This window comes from Monodelphis domestica, chromosome 2 (assembly GCF_027887165.1).
Source record: "Monodelphis domestica isolate mMonDom1 chromosome 2, mMonDom1.pri, whole genome shotgun sequence".
In the NCBI taxonomy this organism is placed as follows: Eukaryota; Metazoa; Chordata; class Mammalia; order Didelphimorphia; family Didelphidae; genus Monodelphis; species Monodelphis domestica.
This window is the reverse complement of record NC_077228.1, coordinates 134,648,924-134,672,467: the sequence shown is the minus strand read 5'-3', so window position 1 is coordinate 134,672,467 and position 23,544 is coordinate 134,648,924. Positions and strand designations below refer to the sequence as shown.

General features: G+C 37.8%; 1 protein-coding gene across 4 annotated transcripts in view; it reads left to right on the top strand.

Moving 5' to 3' along the window:
* NVL (nuclear VCP like) overlaps positions 1 to 23,544 on the top strand; it is a 101,235-nt gene that overhangs the window by 26,775 nt on the left and 50,916 nt on the right. For all 4 annotated transcript variants that reach the window (XM_007481469.3, XM_056815993.1, XM_007481470.3 and 1 more), the window contains 6 exons: positions 227 to 303; positions 969 to 1,103; positions 2,543 to 2,644; positions 4,176 to 4,293; positions 7,566 to 7,710; positions 21,283 to 21,547. In XM_007481469.3, the coding sequence (XP_007481531.1) occupies positions 227 to 303; positions 969 to 1,103; positions 2,543 to 2,644; positions 4,176 to 4,293; positions 7,566 to 7,710; positions 21,283 to 21,547 (842 nt within the window). The remainder of the gene's footprint in view (positions 1 to 226; positions 304 to 968; positions 1,104 to 2,542; positions 2,645 to 4,175; positions 4,294 to 7,565; positions 7,711 to 21,282; positions 21,548 to 23,544) is intronic.

Genomic DNA, 23,544 nt, shown 5'->3' with positions numbered 1-23,544 from the left:
ATACTGTATACTTAGCATGATATTTCAGAAACTAGCTTGGGAGAGGTAGAGAGACCCTGGGATTTTAGGTTTTTGGGGTTGGAGTAAAGTATAAGGAAGCCTACACTAGAAAATATTTCTTAAATATAGTAATATACATAGTAGAGGTTATTAAATAGAATTAGGTAATTAGGTATTCCTTTTGACTTGCTCTGAATTCTTCATGCTTCTCCTTTTCTGCTTGTAGCCAGACTTCAATCATTGGAGCTGCAGATTCCACCTGTGAGGTTCGAAGATGTTGGGGGCAATGATATGACCCTGAAGGTAGGTTACTAAATTACTTGATCCTGTTGTGCTGCTAGTGATAGAAGGAATTTTTTGCCTCTGTGAAATATGTATCCATAGCAAATAAGAACTTGAGTTAGTCAACCTACCCTTTGCTTTTTTAGAGGCAAAAGTAAGTGATATAAAACACAACCTTGATTTAGGGTCATTTGAATTATAGTTTGACAGAGACTACTTATTTTAAAAATAGGACATTTAATTTAACTTAAATGTATTTTTTCCTTTGGTTATTTTTTAAAAATTCTTACCTTCCATCTTAGGCAGAAGAGAAATAAGAACTAGGCAATTGGGGTTAAGTGACTTGCCCAGAGTCACACAACTAGAAAGGGTCTGAAGCCAGATTTGAACTTGGGACCTCTGGTCTCCAGGCCTGATGAGCCACTTAGCTGCTCCTCCCTTTGGTTGTCTTAGTGAAGGCTGTGATATATAAGAAAGAGTATCGACGTTAGTCAGTGAGGTTGGAATTTAAATTCCATCTTGGATCCTTTATTTGTTGTATTATTAGGGGCAAATCACTTAACCTCCTGCATCTGAAAATTTTCATACCTGTAGTGCATACCTTACAAGGTTGTTATGCTAATCAAATAAGAACTTATGTAAAGTCCTTTACATGACAGTATTATTTCCTTCTTTTCTCTTGACAGGAAATATGCAAGATGCTTATCCATATGCGTCACCCTGAAGTATATCGTTACCTTGGTGTAGTACCACCTAGAGGATTTCTTTTACATGGACCTCCAGGTTGTGGAAAAACATTACTTGCACAAGCAATTGCTGGGGTACAGAATGTTGATACTTGCTATTTCTTGCTTTGAACTTCTTTAATTTGTTAAATGATGGTATCAAGAAAAGGACAATTAGAAATGAACTTTTTTTAAAAATTATTTTAAAATTCACTGAATTTCTGATAATTTGTAAGAGGCATTCCAGTTTAGCTTTCACATTTTTTATATACCCTTAGCACCCAAACTGAAGACCAAAATTGTCATCTGACTGCTTTATCCTCTGGATGAATTTCTGAGTAAAAAAATTATCTGAGTAGAAAAGTTCCACTTTCTAGTAGGACAGTGATCAGTGAAATTATGTCACCTTTAAGGTGATCATAATTACCCTATTTTTTGCCAGTGGTACAATGACTTCATATAGCTTCCCTTTCTCTCTTCTCACCTGAATCCCTAAATTTGTTTGTTAAAAGTGAGCAGTTTTGAGGGTGTGCCTTATCATATCAATCTCCTGTTCCTATTCTCTAATGTAACAATTAAATTTAGGTTTTGACTAAATGTGAGAGTTATAAAAGTGAGATTGTTGTGGTCACAGTTTACAAAAATAATTAACTTCTTAAGTAAAAAAAAATGTTAGTAGCTCTTAATAAATTAATATAACATGAATACAGCAAAATAGAGAAATGTAAGAACTAGAAATAGAAAATATTTCCTAGCTAAATATCCTAGCCAAATACCTTATAATTGTTGACCTGAAGAAATTCAGCTCAACTCCAAAAAAAGCTCCCTCAGCTTCCAGTCTCCATGTGTAAGTCCAATAACCTCTTCAATATGGGTCTCACCAGTATAAGCCTCTTCCTTCAGTTCCAGTCATCCAGAAAACCTCCAGCACAGAATCATGCAGAATACTCCTTACCCAGAAGAGTCTCCTTGTGGAAGAGCCAAGGAATGAATGAATGACTCTTCTCCTCCTTCTCACCTTTCATATTCCTTTTAACATGTCACTTCCTATCTCTCCCACTTCACAGGAACCAGTCACAGCTTCCAAATTGCCTAGCACTGCCCATGGGGAAGTTCCTGTGGGATCTACTTCCCATCCTCTGAGGGTGCAAACTCTTATCTAGGGGATTCACAAGTTCCTGACTGATTGAGTTTAAAGGGTGGGGCACTCCAGCATACTTGATAAGTTAAGATAAAGAAATTCCCTTTCACACTAGACAAATGATATTTTAGTATATGTTAGCCAGCCTAGAGTTTGGGAAAGATTATAGCTCCTTTGGTTTCAGACCAGCTTTTCTGGGGGATGAAAACAATCTGCCAGTGGTAGAATTAAAAACAAATTTAGGCACTGTCTAAAAAATATGAATAAAAATATTACTAATTATAGCATTTCATTTGCATTGGGCCAGTATAGTTTATTTCTTTTGACTGGGTGAGAAGGAAATAATTTGTTTTACAACTTATTAATTTCTTTATTCTTTTGTATTTATATGCAGGAACTTGAGCTGCCAATTCTTAAAGTAGCTGCTACCGAGATTGTGTCTGGATTGTCAGGGGAATCTGAACAGCAGCTGAGAGCACTCTTTGAACAGGCTGTGGTAAGTTACTCTATATCTTATTTTGGATTTCATAGGGAAAGAAAGCAAAATGCAAACCGTCTCATGCCTAGTAGTATTTAAAACAACTGAGGAATATGACAGATACATAAGAATAATTATTTGTATTCAATTAAAGTTTGTTCCTATATTTGGCTATTTCATTTTTAAACCATTACAGTTATTCATTCTTGAATGGAAATTGGGGACAAGTAAACTTTTTTCTTCATTATTTGAAAAAATGAAAATTTATATCTAATGAGTATGTCCAGCCTAACTGGAAGTACTATGTTATGAATGGAATTGAGAAAGGAAGATATAGGAGAGTTGGCAGTTTACTAGATTTGATGGAAAATTCGCATTAAATATGGAGGAGGCAGTAGTACAAGGTACAACCACACAAGAAGGTGCGGTTAAAATGATTGTATTACTCAGGCCCTTGAACTGATAAGTAGGAAGAATGTGGTCAGTTATTTTTCTGACATGACTTGTATTTGTATAACAATTTAAGGTAGAATTGAAATATTTATATAGAGAGAGGCAAATGAAATTTCAAGGTTTCCATTCTTCTTGGTTGAGTTTTTTATCTTATGAGAGTTGCAATGATCCTTGTTTAATAAGATCAGTTACTATGACTGATTGTTTTTTTTTCCCAGTAGCATAACTATACTTGTCCTTTCATTTTTCTGTGTCAGTTTTGATTCTGTCTCATATCTTCTATTATTTCTTCTCCCTCTTTCATTTTCCATGTAACTGAGCAGAAACTTGATATACTAGGCTTATAAAGATTCTATTCTGATGATATAATCTCATGTAGTGAATTGATTATTGGGCATGGAATAAAGAAGACCTGAATTTGAATCCTGCCTGGGATTTTACTAGAAGTCACCCAACTTAGCTGAAGTTTCCATCTTTGTGTGTGAAATATTGGTAATAGAAGAGAACTAGACAACAAATAGCAAGGCTTTTATTTTAAATAAGATGTGTCCTATTTGTGATTTTTGTATTTACTAATTACTTCTCTGTTTCAGGCACTGGGCTAACATTGTTATCCACAAACCCTCTTCTATCTTTAACCTATTGCAGCTACCACCTCCCACCTTTAGGCCTAGTATTAATAATTAAATATTAGCTTTGCACAGCAAATTTCAATTTTATATACCTTTTCTCTCTAAAATGAGACCCATGAACTCAAATATACTTTATATTTATTTTGTACCTATTTATGTAGATTGTCTTCTCTTTTGGGTCATTGTTTTTTTTTTAATCTTTAACTGTGCTTATCACATAGTAGGTGCTTAATAAAAGTTTATTTTATTGAAATCTAGTTTTTTGGTTTTTTTTAACTATATCTGCTTGTATTCCTTTTTAAGTTTCTTCAGAACCATCTAGAATCCCTTTGGGTCAAAGATACTGGTATTAATGTTAGATCTTAAAACTTTTAAATTTTTAATGATATGAGTTTTTACAAATTGTTATAGTATACCTTTGTATGACTGATTTCTTCATTAAATGATGGCATTCTTATTTTTAGTCAAATGCACCTTGCATCCTTTTTATTGATGAAATTGATGCTATCACTCCCAAAAGAGAAGTTGCTTCAAAAGACATGGAACGGAGAATTGTGGCCCAGCTCCTAGTCTGCATGGATGGTAAGTTTTAAATAAATATTTACTTGAAAGATATTTTTTAAAGATATAAATTTTTACTATTACTAGATAATCCCCATTCTGATATAGCTTTGTGTGATTTTAAAAGAGTGGATCTTGCTAACTTTTTTTTTTTGGATTACCTGTTTCCTGTGTTCTTTTGGCTTTTAAATCTTAACACATCTTTCTGAAGAGAGTTTACTCTTAAGATTCCATACTGGGAATCATTAAGACTATAGTTCGTAATTATAGTGCTGCACACAATATCAAAATACATTAAATTATAATAATTGATTCTCAATAACTCTCTGAAGGTGGTTTTTTTACTAGTGTTATCTTCATTTTTATCCATCACAAAAACTGAAACTTAAAGAAATGAAGTGATTTGCCCAGTTATACTACTAGTCATCTGTATAATAAGGTCTTAAACCCAGTTTTTGTGACTTCAAATCCATTTATCTTTATTTATCTTTTCCATTAGACATGACAGCATAAGGCATATCACTTAAAAAGTCTAGCATCTCTGAACCTCAATCAATTTTCAAAGTATACTTTTAAGCTGATCAGAAAATTATACAATTTAAAAAATTAAGTAGAACCTTCTTTTACATGAACTCAACACACAATTGGCAATCAGGGGGAAAAAGGCAGAAAAATATGTAAGATAAAAATTTTCAGTTACTCACTAAATCTGCACCATGTTGCCAGACAGCATAAAAGTCTCACAGCAGTTCACCCAATCATGCTCATTTTCTTTCTTAGAAGGGATAGTATGACTCTTTACATTGTTTTGTGCCAGACATAAGTCCCTTCATCAATATTTGCCTGGAATTCTTCCTTGTGAGAAGTCATATCTGTGTTAGACTACTGCTTCTCTTTGTTTCATGAACATTTATTAATAATGGCCCTAAAGTACAAGAATAGTAATTCTGGTAGCTTTGGTAAGCTTAAGTCATATAGTATGTACATATGTTTGTATAAGAAATCCTTATTAAATTCTGAGGTTTGTTATTATGCATGGAGAAGGAATGAGAGTGTGTTAAATAATAGGTTGACGAGTAGAATAAGGTATATATGAGAGAAGTTCTCGCACTTGATAAGAGTAAGAATGAATATGATTTGACTTCCAGGAGGATTTAAGAGACTGTTCCTCAATGATGTTTTAATGTAGATTTTGATCCGTTGAACTGTCTACGTTTCTGAGTAACTTTTCCCTTCATCCCCCCACCCCCACCCCATTCCCAAAATAATCAGCCCTGAGCCTTTTTGCATTGTGTAACCTTTGGCAAAACCTAGACGGAATGTAGCTCTATTCCTGGTCATGTGGCACCCGTGATTGTTATATTCAGCTAGGCATTTTGGCAGTGGGGGTGTGAGAGAATGATAAAATGCCATGTTCCTGGTACTTGAAGAAACTTGACCAATTTTAGTGATCTGGTCCTTCAGTACCTGAACCAGTTTTATTCGTGTCTCTAAGCACTTTTCTCTCCTGTGTCCTGATGGACATACCATTTATTTGCCTATTAAAATTTTAGTTGGAATATCCAAGTAATTTGATTATTATAGTAAATTACATTTTTGTTTTACTTTTCTATTCATATTATGGATGAATCCTCAAGTAATATGACTTTGAAGGCAAGGACTATATGATTCTTTTTTCAATCTTCATTGCCTATTAATATCTTCACATAAGTTAATAATAAATATTTGTTGGGGTAGCTAGGTGGCTCGGGATAGAGCACCAGGCCTGGAGTCAGAAGGACCTGGGTTCAAATATGGCCTCAGACACATTCTAGCTATGTGACTCTGGGCAAATCACTAAGCCCCAATTGCCTAGTCCATTACTGCTCTTCTGCCTTGGAACTGACCCTTAATATTGATTCTAAGAAAGAAGATAAGGGTTTTGGATTTTTTTTTTAATTGAATGTTGAATTGAATTGAGGAGAGATAATCATATATGTAGAAGAACTAGAAGGTGTGTCAGAATGCCTTAAAAGAAGAGCCTGTCTTAGGAGGAGGTTCCAGTCAATGATGGCAAATGCTAGTTAGGTTAGGAGGATGAGGAGAGTGCAAAGGCCCAAGTACTTTTGGTGATATTTTTAGTGGAGAATACTTAAATACTTTAAAAAAGTTATCTTTGTTTTCAAGTACTTAGAGTACCCTTTTGTTTATGTTAATTTCAAATAGTTTTTTATTAATTAAAACAGATCTCCCTGATATTTCTGCTGTTTGGTTAACTAACTTCGATACTGTTTCAGAAAGCAGTAAAGCTTTATTTTGTTCCAAAATATTTCATAAATCAAACTAGCCTTAATCTGAAATCAGTTTTGAGAAAAATATAAAATTTTTTCCTCTAAAAATGTGAAGAAACTAAAGCCAAATCCCAATTCTATTTGATTTCCTTACCCCTAATTTTATTTCTTTTAGAAGAATGAGGGTGATAATGATGTTTAAAGGAGTACCTTTGTTTTTGTTTTTCCATATTTTTTTGATATCTAATTTTTATATTGCCTGTAAGTATGGCTCTATCCCTCTATCCACCCTTTTAACAAAGATTAAAAAAATAAAGAGGAGGGTAGAGGGAAAGCAGTTCAGTAAAAGTAATCAACCTGTCTTCGTGCCCCACAGCCAATGTATTATTCTGGACCAAGAGAGGGGGGCATTTTCCTCAACTCTTTTCAGAGCAAGCTGGAGTGTCTTGGTGTAAAGGTCTTTTTATGCTAGTGATTAAATAAATTGTTGAACTTCCTGATTAATCATTATAAAGCATAGCAAACTTCCTGATCAAATCATTATAAAGCATAGCACTAGTAAATTGAAGATTCAAGAAAAACAAATGAAGTAAAATATATAAATCTTATCTTCATGCTTACTACTACCTAACCTCACAATCTAGTGCAAGATAAAATGTGAAATAATAAGCACATTGCAAAAATGTCAAATTATCATATATGAGAATTCCCACTGTTTGGAAGGAAAGGCTCACTACTGGACTTAGAACTGTATCATTTAACCTCTCTGCTTTAGGTTTTCTAGAAATGGGAATAATAGCTGCACATTTCTACACAGATATTGTGAAGATGGATGAAGTAATGTAGTTAGGTGAAATCTCTATAGAATGGTCAAGGTTAAATAATGAAAAACAACATTGTTTCCTGGAATCAGAAGGCTCTTTCTGGACCAGCCTCACTTGTTTATTTTGAAACAAAATCTTTCAGGTAAATCCAAAAGGTTATTGTTTTCCCCAGTTCCTTGACTATTTCTTTTTCTTTTAGACCTGAATAATCTGGCTGATACAGCTCAAGTCCTAGTCATTGGAGCTACCAATAGACCAGACTCACTGGACCCAGCATTGAGACGAGCAGGAAGGTTTGACAGAGAAATTTGTTTGGGTATTCCAGATGAAGCATCCAGAGAAAGGTTAGTTTTTTAAATTAAATTTTTTTCTAATTATAAAAACATTAATTTTTTTATATGTCAGGTTCTGAATTCTCTCCCCTCTTCATCCATTATGAAGGCAAGAAATATAATATCAGTTTCACATGTGAAATCATGCAAAACATTTCCATATTAGCCATGTTGCAAAAAAAGGTGAAAATTTATGCTTCAGTCTGCATTCAGACACCATCATTTCTCTAGAAGTAGATACCATTTTTTAAATATTAAGTCCTTCAAGAATTTTCTTGAAACATTGTATTGATCAAAGTAGCTAAGAAATTCACATTCATCATACAATATTGCTGTTACTACGTATAATCTCCTGGTTCTCTCGTTTCACTTTATATCAGTTTATGTAAACCTTCCCAGGTATTTTTTTTTAAGCTATCCTTCTCATCATTTTTTATAGCACAGTAGTATTCCATCAGGTTGTTCAACCTTTTCCCCAAATGATGAGCATACTTTCAATTTCCAACTCTTACCACCACAAAAAGAACTACTATAAATGTTTTTGTACTATTAAATGTCAGAATGTATGGACAGTTTTATAGTTCTTTGGGCATAGTTCCAAGTTGCTCTCTCATTAGTGGTAGTCTCTCGGTGACCGAGAATGACAATTGTCTTTGTGCATTATCATCTATTGATGTACCCTCATGTGGCTTTGAAGTCCAAAGACTGAGGCGCAGTGTTTGTGGCACATGGAGCATGGGATGCCAGTTGTTACGGGAGGTGCAGTTGTGGCCTGGTGTCGGTGTTCACGTGCAGTGGCAAGATGTCGACGTCGTTCATCTTCAAAGGTGGTGGCGGCATGGTTAATGTGGGTTCGCCAGGTGCTTCTGACAGAGGCAGCAAGTTCTAGTTGCTTTGGTGTAATGCCAACCCACTTCAAGTTGGACTTTAGCTGATCCTTGAATCTTTTCTTTGGTCGGCCTTGTTTCCTGAGTCCAGCTGACAGTTCACCATAGAATACCTGTCTTGGTATTTGCTGTGGGTCCATGCGGATGACATGTCCAGACCATCACAGCTGGGTTGTGAGGACCAGGACTTCGATGCTGGTGGAGTTGGCTCTGTCGAGGACTTCCTGGTTGGTGATTCGGTCCTGCCATCGGATCCTCATGATTGACAGGAGGGAGCGTTGGTGGAATTGCTTCAGCTGTTTCATGTGCTTCTGGTACAGTGTCCATGTTTCACAACCGTACAGGAGCGAGCTGAGGACCACTGTGTTATACACTTTGAGTTTTGTCGCAGTGCTTACACCGCTGTGTTGGAGGACTTTGGAGTGCAGCCACCCGAGTGCCTGGCTGGCCTTTTGGATCCTGGCATTAATCTCGTGGGCTAGGGACCCGTCGTTGGCGATGGTGCTGCCCAGGTACTTGAAAGTTTTGATGTTAGAAAGCTGCGTGCTGTCGATTGTAATGCACAGCTGGTTAGTTGGCCTCCCTGGTGCGGGTTGGAACAGCACCTCTGTTTTGCCGAGGCTGATAGTCAGGCCAAACAGTTTTGTTGCAGTAGAGAACCTGTCCACAATGGTTTGAAGATGATTTTCTTGGTGGGCCATGAGAGCACAGTCATCTGCAAAGAGAGCTTCCAGGATGAGTCTCTCTGTTGTCTTTGTTTTTGCAGTCAGGCGGCGAAGGTCAAATAGTGAGCCATCCAGTCGGTATTTGATGTGGACGCCCAGGTCTAGATCCATCACAGTATGTCATAATACTTGGGTGAAAAATAGGTTGAATAGTACCGGAGTGAGGACACAGCCTTGTTTCACACCATTGGAGATGGTGAAGTGATCGGAAGTCTCTCCACCAGATAGGTCTTCCCCTGTCATGTCAACATGAAAGAGCTGGATCAGTTTGACAAATTTTGCTGGGCAACCGAGCTTGCTAAGGATCACCCACAATGCATCCCTGCTCACTGTGTCGAAAGCCTTTGTTAGGTCTATGAAGACAATGTAGAGACTTGGGTTCTGCTCAAGGCATTTTTCCTGCATTTGCCTCACCGTGAAGACCATGTCAATGGTGCTGCGATCTGGTCAGAAGCCACATTGTGATTCAGGCAGGTTCTGCTCTGAAACAGATGACAGGAGTCTGTTGAGTATTAACACGGGCGAGGATCTTTCCAGCTGTGGAGAGTAGTGAGATGCCTCTGTAGTTGTCACAGGCTGCTCGTGCTCCTTTGTTCTTGTATAGGGCTACAATGGAGGCATCTCTCAGTTCTGGGGGCATGTCTTCCTCTTCCCATATGCTGGTCAGCACTATGTGGAATGCCTGGAGCGCCTTTCCATTTAAGGCCTTGTACACCTCGGTTGGGATCCCATCTTTACCCGGGTACCTTGCCTGCACTCATTTGTTGAATGGCTTTTTGGACTTCCTCTATTGAAGAAGGGATGTCAAGTTGTTCAATGGTGCGGTTTTGGGGGATCTGGTCAAGGGCACTTTGGTCGACTGAAGAGGGTCGGTTGAGAAGCTGACTGAAGTGTTCTTTCTACCTCTTGCTGATGCCTTTTTTTATCTTTTATGAGAGTGTCACTGTCAGAGGATAGCAAGGGATTGGTGGTGGGTTTTAATGGCCCATAGACAGTCTTGAGGGCACTGAAAAATTTTTTGTAGTTTTCGTATCAGCAAAACGCTGGATTTCTTCTGCCTTTTTTCCCCACCATCAGTCTTGCATCTTCCTGATCTCACGCTGCGCCGTGGCTTGGAGAGACTTGAATCTGTCCTTTTTAGGAGCAGAGTTTGGGTTATTTTGCCACTCCATAAAGGCTTTGTTCTTTTTGCTCAATAGGTTTTCAATAGCAGTGTTGTTCTCGTTGAACCAGTCCTGGTGGTTGCATTGTTTGGAGCCTAGGACTGCCTTTGATGTTTTGTTCACTGCGTCTCTGAACTGGTTCCATTTCTCGGTTGAGCTTCCAGTGAGTGGTCCCTTGGCAGACAGCTTGTCGTCCAGGAAGGACTGGAATGTTTGCAAATAAGATGGATCTCTAAGAAGACTCACGCTGTAAAATACACGAAATGTCTGGGCACATTTTGGATGGCGAGGCGCAATGCATATTTGAAGAGTCGCTCTAACCAATCGGTGGTCTGTCCAGCATTCAGCTCTTCTCATGGCTCTGGTGATCTTTACATCCTGGATATCTCGCCGGTGTACAATGATGTAGTCAATGAGATGCCACTGTTTTGTTCATGGGTGTATCCACGTTGTTTTATATTTGTTCACCATTCTGAACACAGTGTTTGTGATGGTGAGTTCGAACTCTGAGCATTTGCTGAGTAGTAGTAGGTCGTTGTTGTTCATTTTGCCCACGCCATGTTTGCCGAGCACTCCTTTCCATCTTTCATGGTCTTGGCCAAGGTGGGCGTTGAAGTCTCCCAGTAGTATCAGCTTGTCATTTGTGGGCACTGAGTGCAGGATGGCACTCAGGTCAGAGTAGAACTGCTCGATGATCTCCTCTGTGCTGGTCAGTGTTGGAGCATATGCACTGATGATTGTGGCATACCGGTCTTTGCTGAGAGGCAAACGGATCTTCATGAGCCTCTCGTTGATGCCCACAGGCAAGTCTGGCAGTTGTTTGAGCAAACTGGTCTTGATAGCCAGGCCAACACCATGGATTCTGTCTTCATTTGAGGCTCTACCTTTCCAGAAGAAGGTGTATCCAGTGGTGGGTTCGCTGAGTGAACCCTCTTCTGGTAAGTGTGTTTCACTTAATGCTGCGATGTCGATGTTATATTGCGCCAGTTCTTTACCGATTAGAGCTGTTCTTCTCTCAGGGCTTGGGGTATTCTCTCTTTCAAGTAATGTTCTGATGTTCCATGCTCCTAGTAGGAGTTTCTTTGTATTTTGTTTCTTTTGATTTCGACCGCTTAAAGGGATGACCTGCCAGCCACGTTGTGCTGACCGGGTGTTTGTAGGGCAGGCAATGTTTGGGACACCTTTTCTAGTCCCCTCCCTTGATTAGGGTGAGCAGTGCTGTCCTAGAGAGGGCTGCTCAGTTGCCCAGGATGCTGCCGAACGTCCCTGCTGCCCTACAGGGCCGAGTGACCACTGGTTCATGGGCCGCCTACGTGCAGGATCGTGACAACTGCCAGTGGTCACCTCCACCTGTTGCGTCGCCACTCCCCCATCGCCGCAGGTCTTGAATAGGGTGGATGGGATTAGGATAGATGAGTGTGCACAAAGATACTTGTGCGTGAAGGAGATTTAAGTGGAAAAGCCGATGCACAGAGACTCTCTCGGCGTTGGAAGCCTGGGTCCAGTGGCACGAAAAATTGTTTCACCTGGAGACTTCCTCAGCTGCATTGGATGGCCGTGTTGTCTTTTGTGTTCCAACATGCCCTAAGCACTCCACAGTGCCTTGCTGCGTCACCATCTCAGCCGTTGAACCTTCTTAATGGTTTCTTCCACCTGTTCTGCTGAAGCAGTCTTCACATGCTGGGTGAGCAAAGCCCTGGTTCACCAGGGGTCGATGTTTAGCCGGCCTGTCGAAGCCATTGCCTGTGGTGTCGCCGCTGCAGCATGCTAGCAGCTACTGGGAGCCACAAGTGAGAACTGGGTGTCAGATGGGGGTCAGAGGCTGGAGAGCTGCCCTAGGAGGGCATGACAAGCCCTCCATACCAGAGATACTACCCCTCCCTGAACACCCCATACACCCCACTCTAGAATGGTTGAATACCAGTAGTACATTAATATCTCAGTTTTTCAACTTTCCCTCCTACATTTGTCATTTCCCTTTCCTATCATATTAGCCATTCTGACAGGTATGTATGAAGTGGTATCTCATACTTGTTTTAATGTGCATTTCTCTAATCAGTATGATTTACAGCATTTTTTTCATATGACTATAGATAGCTTTGTTTTCTGTTACTAAGAAATGCCTATTCATACAATTTGACCATTTGTCAATTGGGGGGTGATGTCCTAGTTCATAAATTAGACTAAATTCTATATGTATTTAAGAATTAATAAGACCTTTATTAGAAAAACTTGGCATAAAAATATTTCCCCCCCAATTTCCTGTTTTCCTTCTAATCTTGGCTGCATTAGCCTTGTTCATAAAAATTTTTAAATATTGAATGTAATCAAAATTAAACATTTACTATCTTGTAATCCTTGCTATCTCTTGTTTGGTCATAAATTCTTCTCTTGTCTGTTGATCTGTTATAAGTAAAAATTAATGTACAGGCTTATTACTAGTTTTATAAACATTTATTAGTAAAGAGAAAGAGAGAAATAGGTTTCTGCCTTTTAACTTTAGGTAAAAAAAAATCTAATCCTCCAGGTCAAGCCAGCACTCCGGGCCTTGACAATCTCTAGATATGTGCTGTCTTAACAGTTACAGTCAGCCCAGCCAGAGAGTTGAGAGCAAAAGAGGCTCCCTCCACTTCCCAGGTTGGCTTTTCAAAACTTCCACTCCTTCCTCTTGGCCCTGGATCTTTCCATAGGCCAATGGCTTGCCATCTGGCTTCTGTCACACTGGTACATTGATGCTGACTGGACCAGGATGCTGGCTCCATGACTCCTCTATGTTGAGTCTTTCCAAGATGGACTGAGGCAAAGGTACCCTAAATATTTACTTACACAGTTTTAAAAATAAATTTTGGGGGGGCAGCTGGGTAGCTCAGTGGACTGAGAGCCAGACCTAGAGATGGGAGGGCCTAGGTTCAAACCTGTCCTCAGACACTTCCCAGCTGAGTGACCCTGGGCAAGTCACTTAACCCCATTGCCTAGCCCTTACCACTCTTCTACCTTGGAACCAATACTATGTATTGGTTCCAAGATGGAAGGTAAGGGCCCTAAAACAAACAAACAAACAAAAAAGCAAATAAATGAATGAATGAATGAATGAATGAATGAATGAATGAATGAATGAATGAATGAATGAATGAATGAATGAAAATAAAAAGAAATTTTTGCAAGATGACTTTGATACTTTTAATTGTAATCCAGAATTTAAAAAAACTTTTCTATTTCTTGGTTGCCAGATTCCTTTGAAAAGGATCACAGAATCTTAGAATTGGAAAGGGTTTTTGAAGTCATCAACTCCAAAGTCACAAGCTACTTGTATGTAAAATATTCCTACCGGCAGCTAGGTGGCTCAGTGGATTGAGAGCCAGTCCTAGAGTCAGGAGGACCTGGGATTCCAATCTGGCCTCAGATGTTTCCTAGCTGTGTGACCTTAGGCAAGTCACTTAACCCCAACTGCCTAGCGTCTTTCTGCTCTTCTGTCTTGGAACCAATAACTTATAGTGATTTTTTTTTTAATTTTATAATATTTTATTTGATCATTTCCAAGCATTATTCATTAAAGACAAAGATCATTTTCTTTTCCTCCCCCCCCCCCCCCCACCCTCCATAGCCGACGCGTGATTCCCCTCGGTATCACATGTGTTCTTGATTCGAACCCATTGCCATGTTGTTAATATTTGCATTAGAGTGTTCGTTTAGAGTCTCTCCTCTGTCATGTCCCCTCAACCACTGTAGTCAGGCAGTAACTTATAGTGATTCTAAGACAGATAAGGGTTTAAAAAATTACTTTTAGGCACTCATGTTAAAGATACTTTGGAATTAATGGAAGAAAAGATTTTTATTTTTTGGACAAATATCCAAAGATTATGTACAGCAAATGATGTAACTCAAAATAGAAATAGATCCCTATAGGCTATGTACTGAAAATTACAAAGTAACATTATCTTTGTTTTATTGTATTTTTATTTAGTTGGTTTTAAACATTTTCCAATTACATTTTAATCTGGTTCAGGCTATTATCTCTGCTATACAATATTAAAAAGAATGTTGTAGGTGACATTCCTGGCCTACCATCAGTAGAGCAAGTACTTCTAGTGAGGTTAGGGACAGTCAGACTATGAAAAAAAATCAAATAACTAACCAGCCTACATGTGACTTCAGTATTGTTATCATGAATATCATTCATTTGGTCATTCAACAAGTATTTGTTAAATTATTTTTGTAGATAATGTACTGTGTATTCAGAATATTTTTCCCAACCAATATTATGCCACAGAACATTGCTAATATCTCCGTAATAGATATTTGAGAAACATGTACAGACTAATAATACACTGTCCTTGAATAATAAGACATGATTCCTGTTACTACAGCAGTTTACTTGGAGTTTAGCAATTGTATTGTAATCACTTGCACTGATGGCTACATTAGCAGTCAGTAAATATTTGTTGAGCACCTACTATGTGTCAATCACTGTGTTGCATCCTGGGGTTACAAAAGGTAGTCCTTGCCTAACAGGAGCTCATAGTCTAAGGGGGAAGAGAAGAATGATGCTAAAGGTTGAACACAGGGCCTGGAGTATGGTAGACCTGAGTTCAGATTCCACCTTAGATACTTAATAATGGTGTGATCCCTGTCTGTCTCCTCTTCCTCTTTTGTAAAATGAGAGTGATATATAACACCCATTCCTATCTAAAACACCAGAGAGCTTAGAAATAAATGGGTCATTCCTTAAAATAAGTAGTATCTATCTAAAACCTTTAGTGGTATCATCTGCAATGGGGATGTTAGAAGCTTTCCCAAAAAGATCAGGGGTAAAGCAAAGATGCCATTATCACCACTATTATTTAATATTGTATTAGAAATGCTAGTTTTATCAATAAGGAAAGAAAAAAATTGAAGGAATTAAAGTAGGCAATGAAAAAACTAAATTATCACTCTTTGCAGATGATATGATGATATACTTGGAGAATCAACTAAAAAACTAGTTTAAATAACTAATACTTTTAGTAAAATTGCAAGATACAAATAATCCTTTTTTTTTTTTACAAATTTACAATTTACAAAATAAATCCATGTAAATCCCTACCAACAAAGTCCAGCAGCAAGAGTTAGAAAGAAAAATTCCATTTAAAAATCACTCTAAACAATATAAAATACCTGGGAATCTATTTGCCAAGTCAAACAAAAGAATTATATGAACACAATTACAAAACATTTTTCACACAGGTCTAAGTAATTGGAAATATATTAATTGCTTATGGGTAGGCAGTGCTAGTATAATAAAAATAACAATTCTCCCTAAATTAATTTCTCTATTCAGTGCCATACCAATCAAACCACAAAATAATTATCTTATAGAAGTAAAAAATGTAATAACAAAATTCATCTGCAACAATAAAAAGTCAAAAACAGAGGGAACTAATGAAAAAAAATGTGAAGGAAGAAGACCTAGCAGTACTAGATCTGAAACTCTACTTTAAAGCAGCAGTCATCAAAACATTCTGTGACTGGCTAGGAAATAGAATGGTAGATCAATGGAGTAGATTAGATACATAATATACAAGGATAAATAACCATAGCAGTCTAATGATGATAGCAACCCAAAGATCACAGCTTTTGAAATAAGAACTCCAAAAACTGCTGGAAAAATTGGAAAACAGTATGGCAGAAGCTAGATATAGACTAGTATTCACACCCTATACCAAGATACAGGCAAAATGGGTATATGATTTAGAAATAGAGTGATACCATAACTAAATTAGGGGAACACAGAATAGTTTACCTGGCAGATTTTTGGAGAAGGGAAGAATTTATGACCAAACAAGAGATAGAGAGTATCATAATCAAATGTAATGGACTTCTCTTTTAGCAGCAATGCAGTGATCCAGGATAATTATGAGCGACTTGTGAGAAAAAATGCTATTCACATCCAGAGAAACGCAGAAGAAAAACATATGATTGATCACATGGTTTGATGGGAATATGATTAGGAATGTTGACTTTAAATGATCACTCTATCGCAAATATTGATAATATGGAAATAGGTTTTGATAAATGATACATGTAAAACCTAGTGGAATTGCTCAGCAGCTCCAGGAGTGGCAAGGGAGGAGGGGAGGGAAAAGAACATGAACCATGGGAAAATATTCTTAATTAATGAAATTTCAAAAAGAAAATGCTCTGTAACATATTAAGGAAATAGAATGAGGAGTAATAAAGTTGGTATTGTAATAAATGAAGAACTGGATTTAGAGTGAGGAAAATCTATGTTCAAATTTAGTCTCAAACTTAGCAGCTATGTAATCCTGGGCAAGCCACGTAACCTCTATCTGCCTCACTTTTCTCTACTATAATGATAATATTGAATAATGAGATAATAATGAATCCTACTTTCCAAGATTGTTGTGAGCATCAAATGAGATAATATATATAAAAGCTTTACAAACTTAAAAATACTACATAAATTCTAGCTATTGTTTATATTATTGTTGTTTTAAAGTTATCATTCTCTAAATTTTGGAGAAGGAGGTGGTAATGATATCTGATGTCAATTATGTCATCACAAGGACATCAGATTCAATGCCTTTAGTTTTTCAGGAAAATTGTTTGCTCATACTTATGTAACAAGGAAGATTATAATGAATCACTATGCACCCTTAGTGCTGTACTCTAGGTACCAAATTAGATTTAAAGAAGGAATGATTCCAGCTAAAATTTTCCAAGCTTCATGAGTCATTTAATGCTTTTTTCTAATGGATTTGTCAGGCTATTTCTAGCACTTAGATACTAGTTTCTGATTCCTAATTGCATGTTAGAGTTTCTCCTTCCCTCCCTGCTCTTCTACCTTCTCGTACCACAGTGTAGGCTCTTTACAAGAAGAGATCCTGTCAGTGCCGGGTACATAATAGGTGCTTAATTAACAGTTGTTTTCTCTATCTACTAATTTAGGTACTGTTTGAATTGTTCTGTCCATAGAATTTTGGAACATGTCTGATTGGTTTTTTTTTCCCTCTCTATCATGAATTCCAAGATCTAATAGTTATTTTCTTCAAGGTTCCTATCATTTCTACATCATGAACTACCATCTACCTTACATACTTCCTCCCTCCCAAGTTCTTCTGGGCCTTTTCATCTAACCTGCCTCTATACTATGAAGACTCCTGGCATTGTGACTGTAAGGATAATTTAGGGTCGTGACCTAATCTAAATTTACTTTTTGGTCGCCAAGGGATATCCCAAATAAAATATCCAAGTCAGTTTGGAAATATATGGTGTTCTAATCAATATATAGGGAAGAAATCAAGGAGAAGAGAGAGGGAAAAGTATAGGATTTCTCCCACTCAGCCTGTGCTGGGGGAGTTCAAAGTTCTCCGCCACGAGGTCTTTGAAGATTAGAGGCTTTCTCTAAGAGGATAGTGTTTGGAAGGTAAAGGAGAGAAAATTCAGCCTACCTCTGAGAGATCTCAGAGAAGAAGCCTCACCTGAACTAGGTTGGTTACTAGGCTTCCTCCAATATGGTATCAAGGAAAACTCACCACTAAACCCAGACAGTAGCAGCCTCCAAGATGCCAACACACTCAGCAAGCTGCCGCCAGCCACCTCTTTGCCATCAAAGAGGCCGGAGAGAGGAAGTGACGCGAAATATTTAGACTGTTTTACATCACTTTCTTGCATCTCATATGTACCAATGGTATCTTAGGCTTGACTTAGGATAGCCCAGGGGTCTGTCAGTTGTTTCTGATTTGTTATTTGATAGCATATGTCTGTATTAGGCCATCCTCCTAAATACTTAAGTCTTAAGTATGGGTGTAGACATTCCTGATTTTGTTAGACTAAGTAGGGGAGGGAGTAATCCAAAATCACAATCCCCCATGATGATGGTTGGGAGACTAGTTTCTCCAGTTGATCACTAAACATAATCATCCTGCACCTTCAAATTTTCTAACTGCAGGTGCATACATAATTTCACCTTTTAAGAGGAAATTACAATAGTTAGATAGAAGAGGGAAATATAAGAAAGACAGACAGCAAAACCAATGTTTGCTGGGCACATTGACAGAAACCAATTAGGGGGCAGCCCCCTTTTGGCATAGGAGTATACATTCAAATAAATGTTCAATCAAACTTCAGTTCAATCAACCACACCCAAACTTCGTTCTGGATCTTCTTGATGTAGTTTAGGTTTTCTGACATCTTCCTGCATCGTCCCCTAACCTACTGGTATAACCTAAGGATACTCTGACCTTTCCATCTATCCTGTCTCCTTTTTTTCTGTAGTGTTTCCCCCAAAGTGTGAGTGTAAGAGACTGTCTTACTTTTTCTATTCGTATCCCTTGCATTTAACACATTTGCTTTTTTCCAAGGATGACATTATTATTAAGGCAAGCCATAAATTTATTAGTTACTCAAATTTTAACATAGTATTCCAGAAGTTTTCTTCATAGTTCCAAGTCCTCATTACCACTATTTCAACTACTCATCTACTTTCTCAATCAATTAACAATCACTTATTATGCATATATACTGTGTGGGGGATAATGTGGTAAACACTACCTTGTTTAGTGTCTTTCTATACATAGAAAGAATGAAACAGTTCCTATCAGGGAGCTTACCTTCTAACAGGGGAGACATGCATATATAAGTATAAACAGAATAAATATATAGACATAGAGATAGGAACCAGGCCTGTGATTTCATTAGTATAAAGCAGCATTGGCAAATGTTTTCAAGATCCTAAACTCAAACTGCACCTTCAGACTGCCTGTGAACCCCCTCCTACTCCACCCACATTACTCCAGCCATTGAAGGGAGGAAGTGCTTGCATTATGCAGCTGGGCGGAGGGGCAAGGCATACAAAAAAATGCTGGTGCTGTGGAGAGCCTGGTGCCATGACTGCAGTAACATGGGTATAAGGAATTCTCAGATGAGGAAACTTTTTTAACCAGTGCAGCACTTTTTCTGAAACTTACAGGTTTAGAGTTTCCTAGAAGCTTGGCCAGGGTTGTATAGTTTGTATATGCCAAAGGACATACTTGAATCCTAGTCTTATGACTTTGAGGCTTGCTCCCTATCCACTATGCCATTTTCACTCTCATAAAATTAAAAAAAAAATCAAAACATATCAGAAGTTAGGACTATCCTCAGAAGTTTCATTTAACTGATACACTGTGGTACAATCAAATATAATGGACTTCTCTATCAGCAGCAATACAATGATCCAGAACAATTTGCAGGAACTTATGAGAAAGAAAACTATCCACATCCAGAGAAAGAACTGTGGGAGTAGAAAGATAGGAGAAAAACAACTGCTTAATCACATGGATTGATGGGGATATGATTGGGAATATAGACTCTGACGATTGCCCTAGTGCAAATAATATGGAAGTAAGTCTTGATCAATGACACATGTAAAACCCAATGGAATTGTGCATCAGCTATGGGAGGGGGTTTGTGGGATGGGGAAGGAAAGAACATGAATGTTGTAATCATGGAAAAATATTCTAAATTAAGTAATTAAATAAAATTAAAATTAAAAAATAAAATAAATGATTCAATAACTTGGGGTTAATGATGCCGTGGTACTATGATGTTTTGCTATGGGAAGTGAGGAGGAAGGAAGTACCTGTGGAGGTCAGGGTCCAGCACTCAGTTTAAGGATACATGGAGTCCTGCCTGGAACCAAAAGGAAGAACATGCAGAGATCAGACACTTGTGGGGACCAGATATGGACACAGACAAGAGCAGACGTGGGGGTGGAAGACAGACATGCAGCCAGACATGAGGGCATGTAGACAGAGTAGGGCAAAGGTCCACTTTTTCAAAGGTTCTCAAGCCAAGTCCCTGATCCACAGTGCCCAGCGTCAGTGACAGGTTTCTCTACCTCTATTCTGCTTTCACTTGGAAGGAGTTTTCTTAGTGTTATGGGTTTTTTTGGTTGGCTGTTTGTGAGGGTGAGTGGAAGGCACTGAACTGAGCAGCAGGATTGGAGAGAAACAGTAATACTGTACAATACTGTACAGGAGAGTTAATATAGGTGTTTTTTGGATTGTTGATTTCTTGCAGAATTCCTTAGGTTAAGTGGAATTGCATAATGCAATTTATATAAAGCCAGAACTGTTTGCATATAGCACTTAGATGTTTTGCAGAGTGCTTTATAAACAACTCAATTGAGTTTCATAGTAACCCTATGAGTTAGGTAGTGTTATTATCCCCAGTTTACAGATATAGAAATTGAGACTTAAAGAGGTTAAGTTACTGGCCTATCAGGTTTTGAGGGAAGACTCAAACTTAGATCTTCTAGACTCCAAGTCCCAGGAAAAAAAGGAAACATATGACTCTTCCCTCACAGAAGTCACATTTTATGAATGAAACAATGCACAAACTATGTACATAAAGATAGATATGGAGTAAACTCATAGCTATCTCATCAGGTCAGAACTAGTAGTGGAGGACACTAGGTGGCTTGAAAGAAGCCAGTAGGTGGAGATGAGGGAGAACATTTCAGGCATGGGAGACAATCAGTGAAACTATCAAAATAGTAGATGAACTCTTTCATATATTCCTTTCCCTTCTGCTGTTCCTTGATTGTAGATTAGGCAAAAAAAAAAAAACAGATTATAAACTCTTCAGAGGAAGGAAGGGGTTTTTTAGTTCCATTATGTCATCAGTTTCTCATAAAGCTTTGGAATCATAAGTGCTCATTAAATATTTGGATTATATTGAGTGAATTTGATTTTTTGCTCTTCTAGCATCTTATATATTAATTTTGACAGATCATTTTAAATTTTCACCTGTGGTTTCTCCTCATAACAGAATTCTTCGGACTTTGTGTAGAAAGATGAAGCTACCGGAGACTTTTGATTTTCATCACTTAGCCCACCTGACACCAGGCTATGTTGGTGCTGATCTAATGGCACTACGCCAGGAGGCAGTCAACTGTGCCATTGACAGGATCCTGTTAAAGCTGAACATGCCAAAGCATAAAAATAGTCCATCTGAAGGTGTGACAAGTGAGGGAAGCCTGGGAGAGCTGATGGAAACAGAAGATGGTTCGAAACCACAAGACCTTTCTGTAAAGGTATTATGGATAGACATATATACACACCTTCTTCCTTGGGCTCTTTATCTTTTTATTCTTTAAAATCCTTACCTTCTGTCTTAGAATCAATACTGTGTATTGGTTCCAAGGCAGAAGAGTAGTAAGGGCTAGGCAGTGGGGATTCCTGTGACTTACCCAAGGTCACATAACTAAGATGTTTCTGAGGCCAAATGTAAGCCTTTATTTTAAATAGGTAAAGCCATCTTATGTTTTTGAGCTCTATTCATTGGCATAGTTGCATAGAAGCAATTAGACAATTGTTTACATAAGAATTGTAGGAAAGTCTCTTACTCTAAAAACCTTAGTTATTTCTTTCCGGTTTATGTTAGGTAGATTGGGTCCATAGTAAAATGGATACAACTCTACAGCTTTTAAGCAATAGACTTATGGTTGATTTAAGATAATATTTCCTTCCAACATAACTATACTACTTGTTTCGTGTCAGGTACAGTTCTGGAATTCACTCAAATTATTCTCAGAAGAATCTGTATCCGGCAAAAACCTCTTAAAGAATAATACTTCATGAAAAATTTGAAAGCAGTTATTTTGGGTCTAGATTTAGACTAGAATGGGTCCTTAGAGGTTGTGAACCCTTTATTTTATAGCCAATGAAAGCCCTGGAGTTAAATAGCAAACTGGCAGAGCTTAGATTTCAGCCCAAAACTTCCACCTCCAAATCCAACCTTTATTAGCCATTTTGTCTCTGTTTAGTTCTTATTGGGAACTAGTTCTTATTGGGAACTCCATTTTAAGTGATTTAATTTAACCATTATTTATTAAACAAGAAATTAGTTATTGGGAATATGTCCATATACAGATTCATTCAGTCTAGAGTTAGTGAAGTGAGGGTAAAGAAGAGAGCTGATGAAATTTGAGGAGAACATTTGAAAATCTAGATAATTTTAAGGAAATTTCAGTGAGAAGAATGAAGGAATGGAAGTGATAGTTGGTTTGAATTTTGAAGAGGGATAAGCTTTCAGAATTCTTACTGAGCAAAGATTAGGTGACCAGTTAATTAGTAGCTGGGGATATTGTAGGGATCCTTATTCAGGTATGATTTAGATTAGAATATGAGTTCTTAGGCCATCTAACTCTTAAATATGTAAAAGTTAATTATTATAATTATTTAATATATATATATTATATAATTATAAATTGAACCACATTTAAAATTTACTGGGAGAGAACTGTTTTAAAGAAGCCCATGGTATGTTCTTTTTTTTTTTTAATTCCTCCTTTCCTCCTAACACCATAAAATGAGTATGTTCTTTTATAATGCACAGAATCCTCTTTATTTTTCTTTGTTAAATTTTTAAACATTATTTTATTTGGTCATTTTCATACATTATTAATTGGAAACAGAGATAATTTTCTTTTCCTCCCACCCTCACCCTTCCCCTAGCCGACACGCGATTCCACTGGGTATCACACGTGTCCTTGCTCCCAACCCATTTCCTTGTTGTTGGTATTTTCATTAGGGTGCTCATTTAGCACCCCTCCTAAATCATATCCCCTCCGCCCCTGTAGTCAAGCAATTGCCTTTCCTCGGTGTTTTTACTCCCACAGTTTGTCCTCTGCTTAAGGATAGTGTTCTTTCTCATAGATCCCTGCAGATTGTTCAGTGACATTGCATTGCCATTAATGGAGAAGTCCATTACGTTCGATTGTACCACAGTGTCTCAGTCACTGTGTACAATGTTCTCCTGGTTCTGCTCCTTTCGCTCTGCAAATATTCCTGGAGGTCATTCCAGTTCACATGGAATTCCTCCAGTTCATTATTCCTTTGATCACAATAGTATTCCATTACCAACATATACCACAATTTGTTCAGCCATTCCCCAATTGAAGAGCATCCCCTCATTTTCCAATTTTTGGCCACCACAAAGAGCGCAGCTATGAATATTCTTGTACAAGTCTTTTTTCCTTATTATCTCTTTGGGGTACAAACCCCAACAGTGCTATGGCTGGATCAAAGG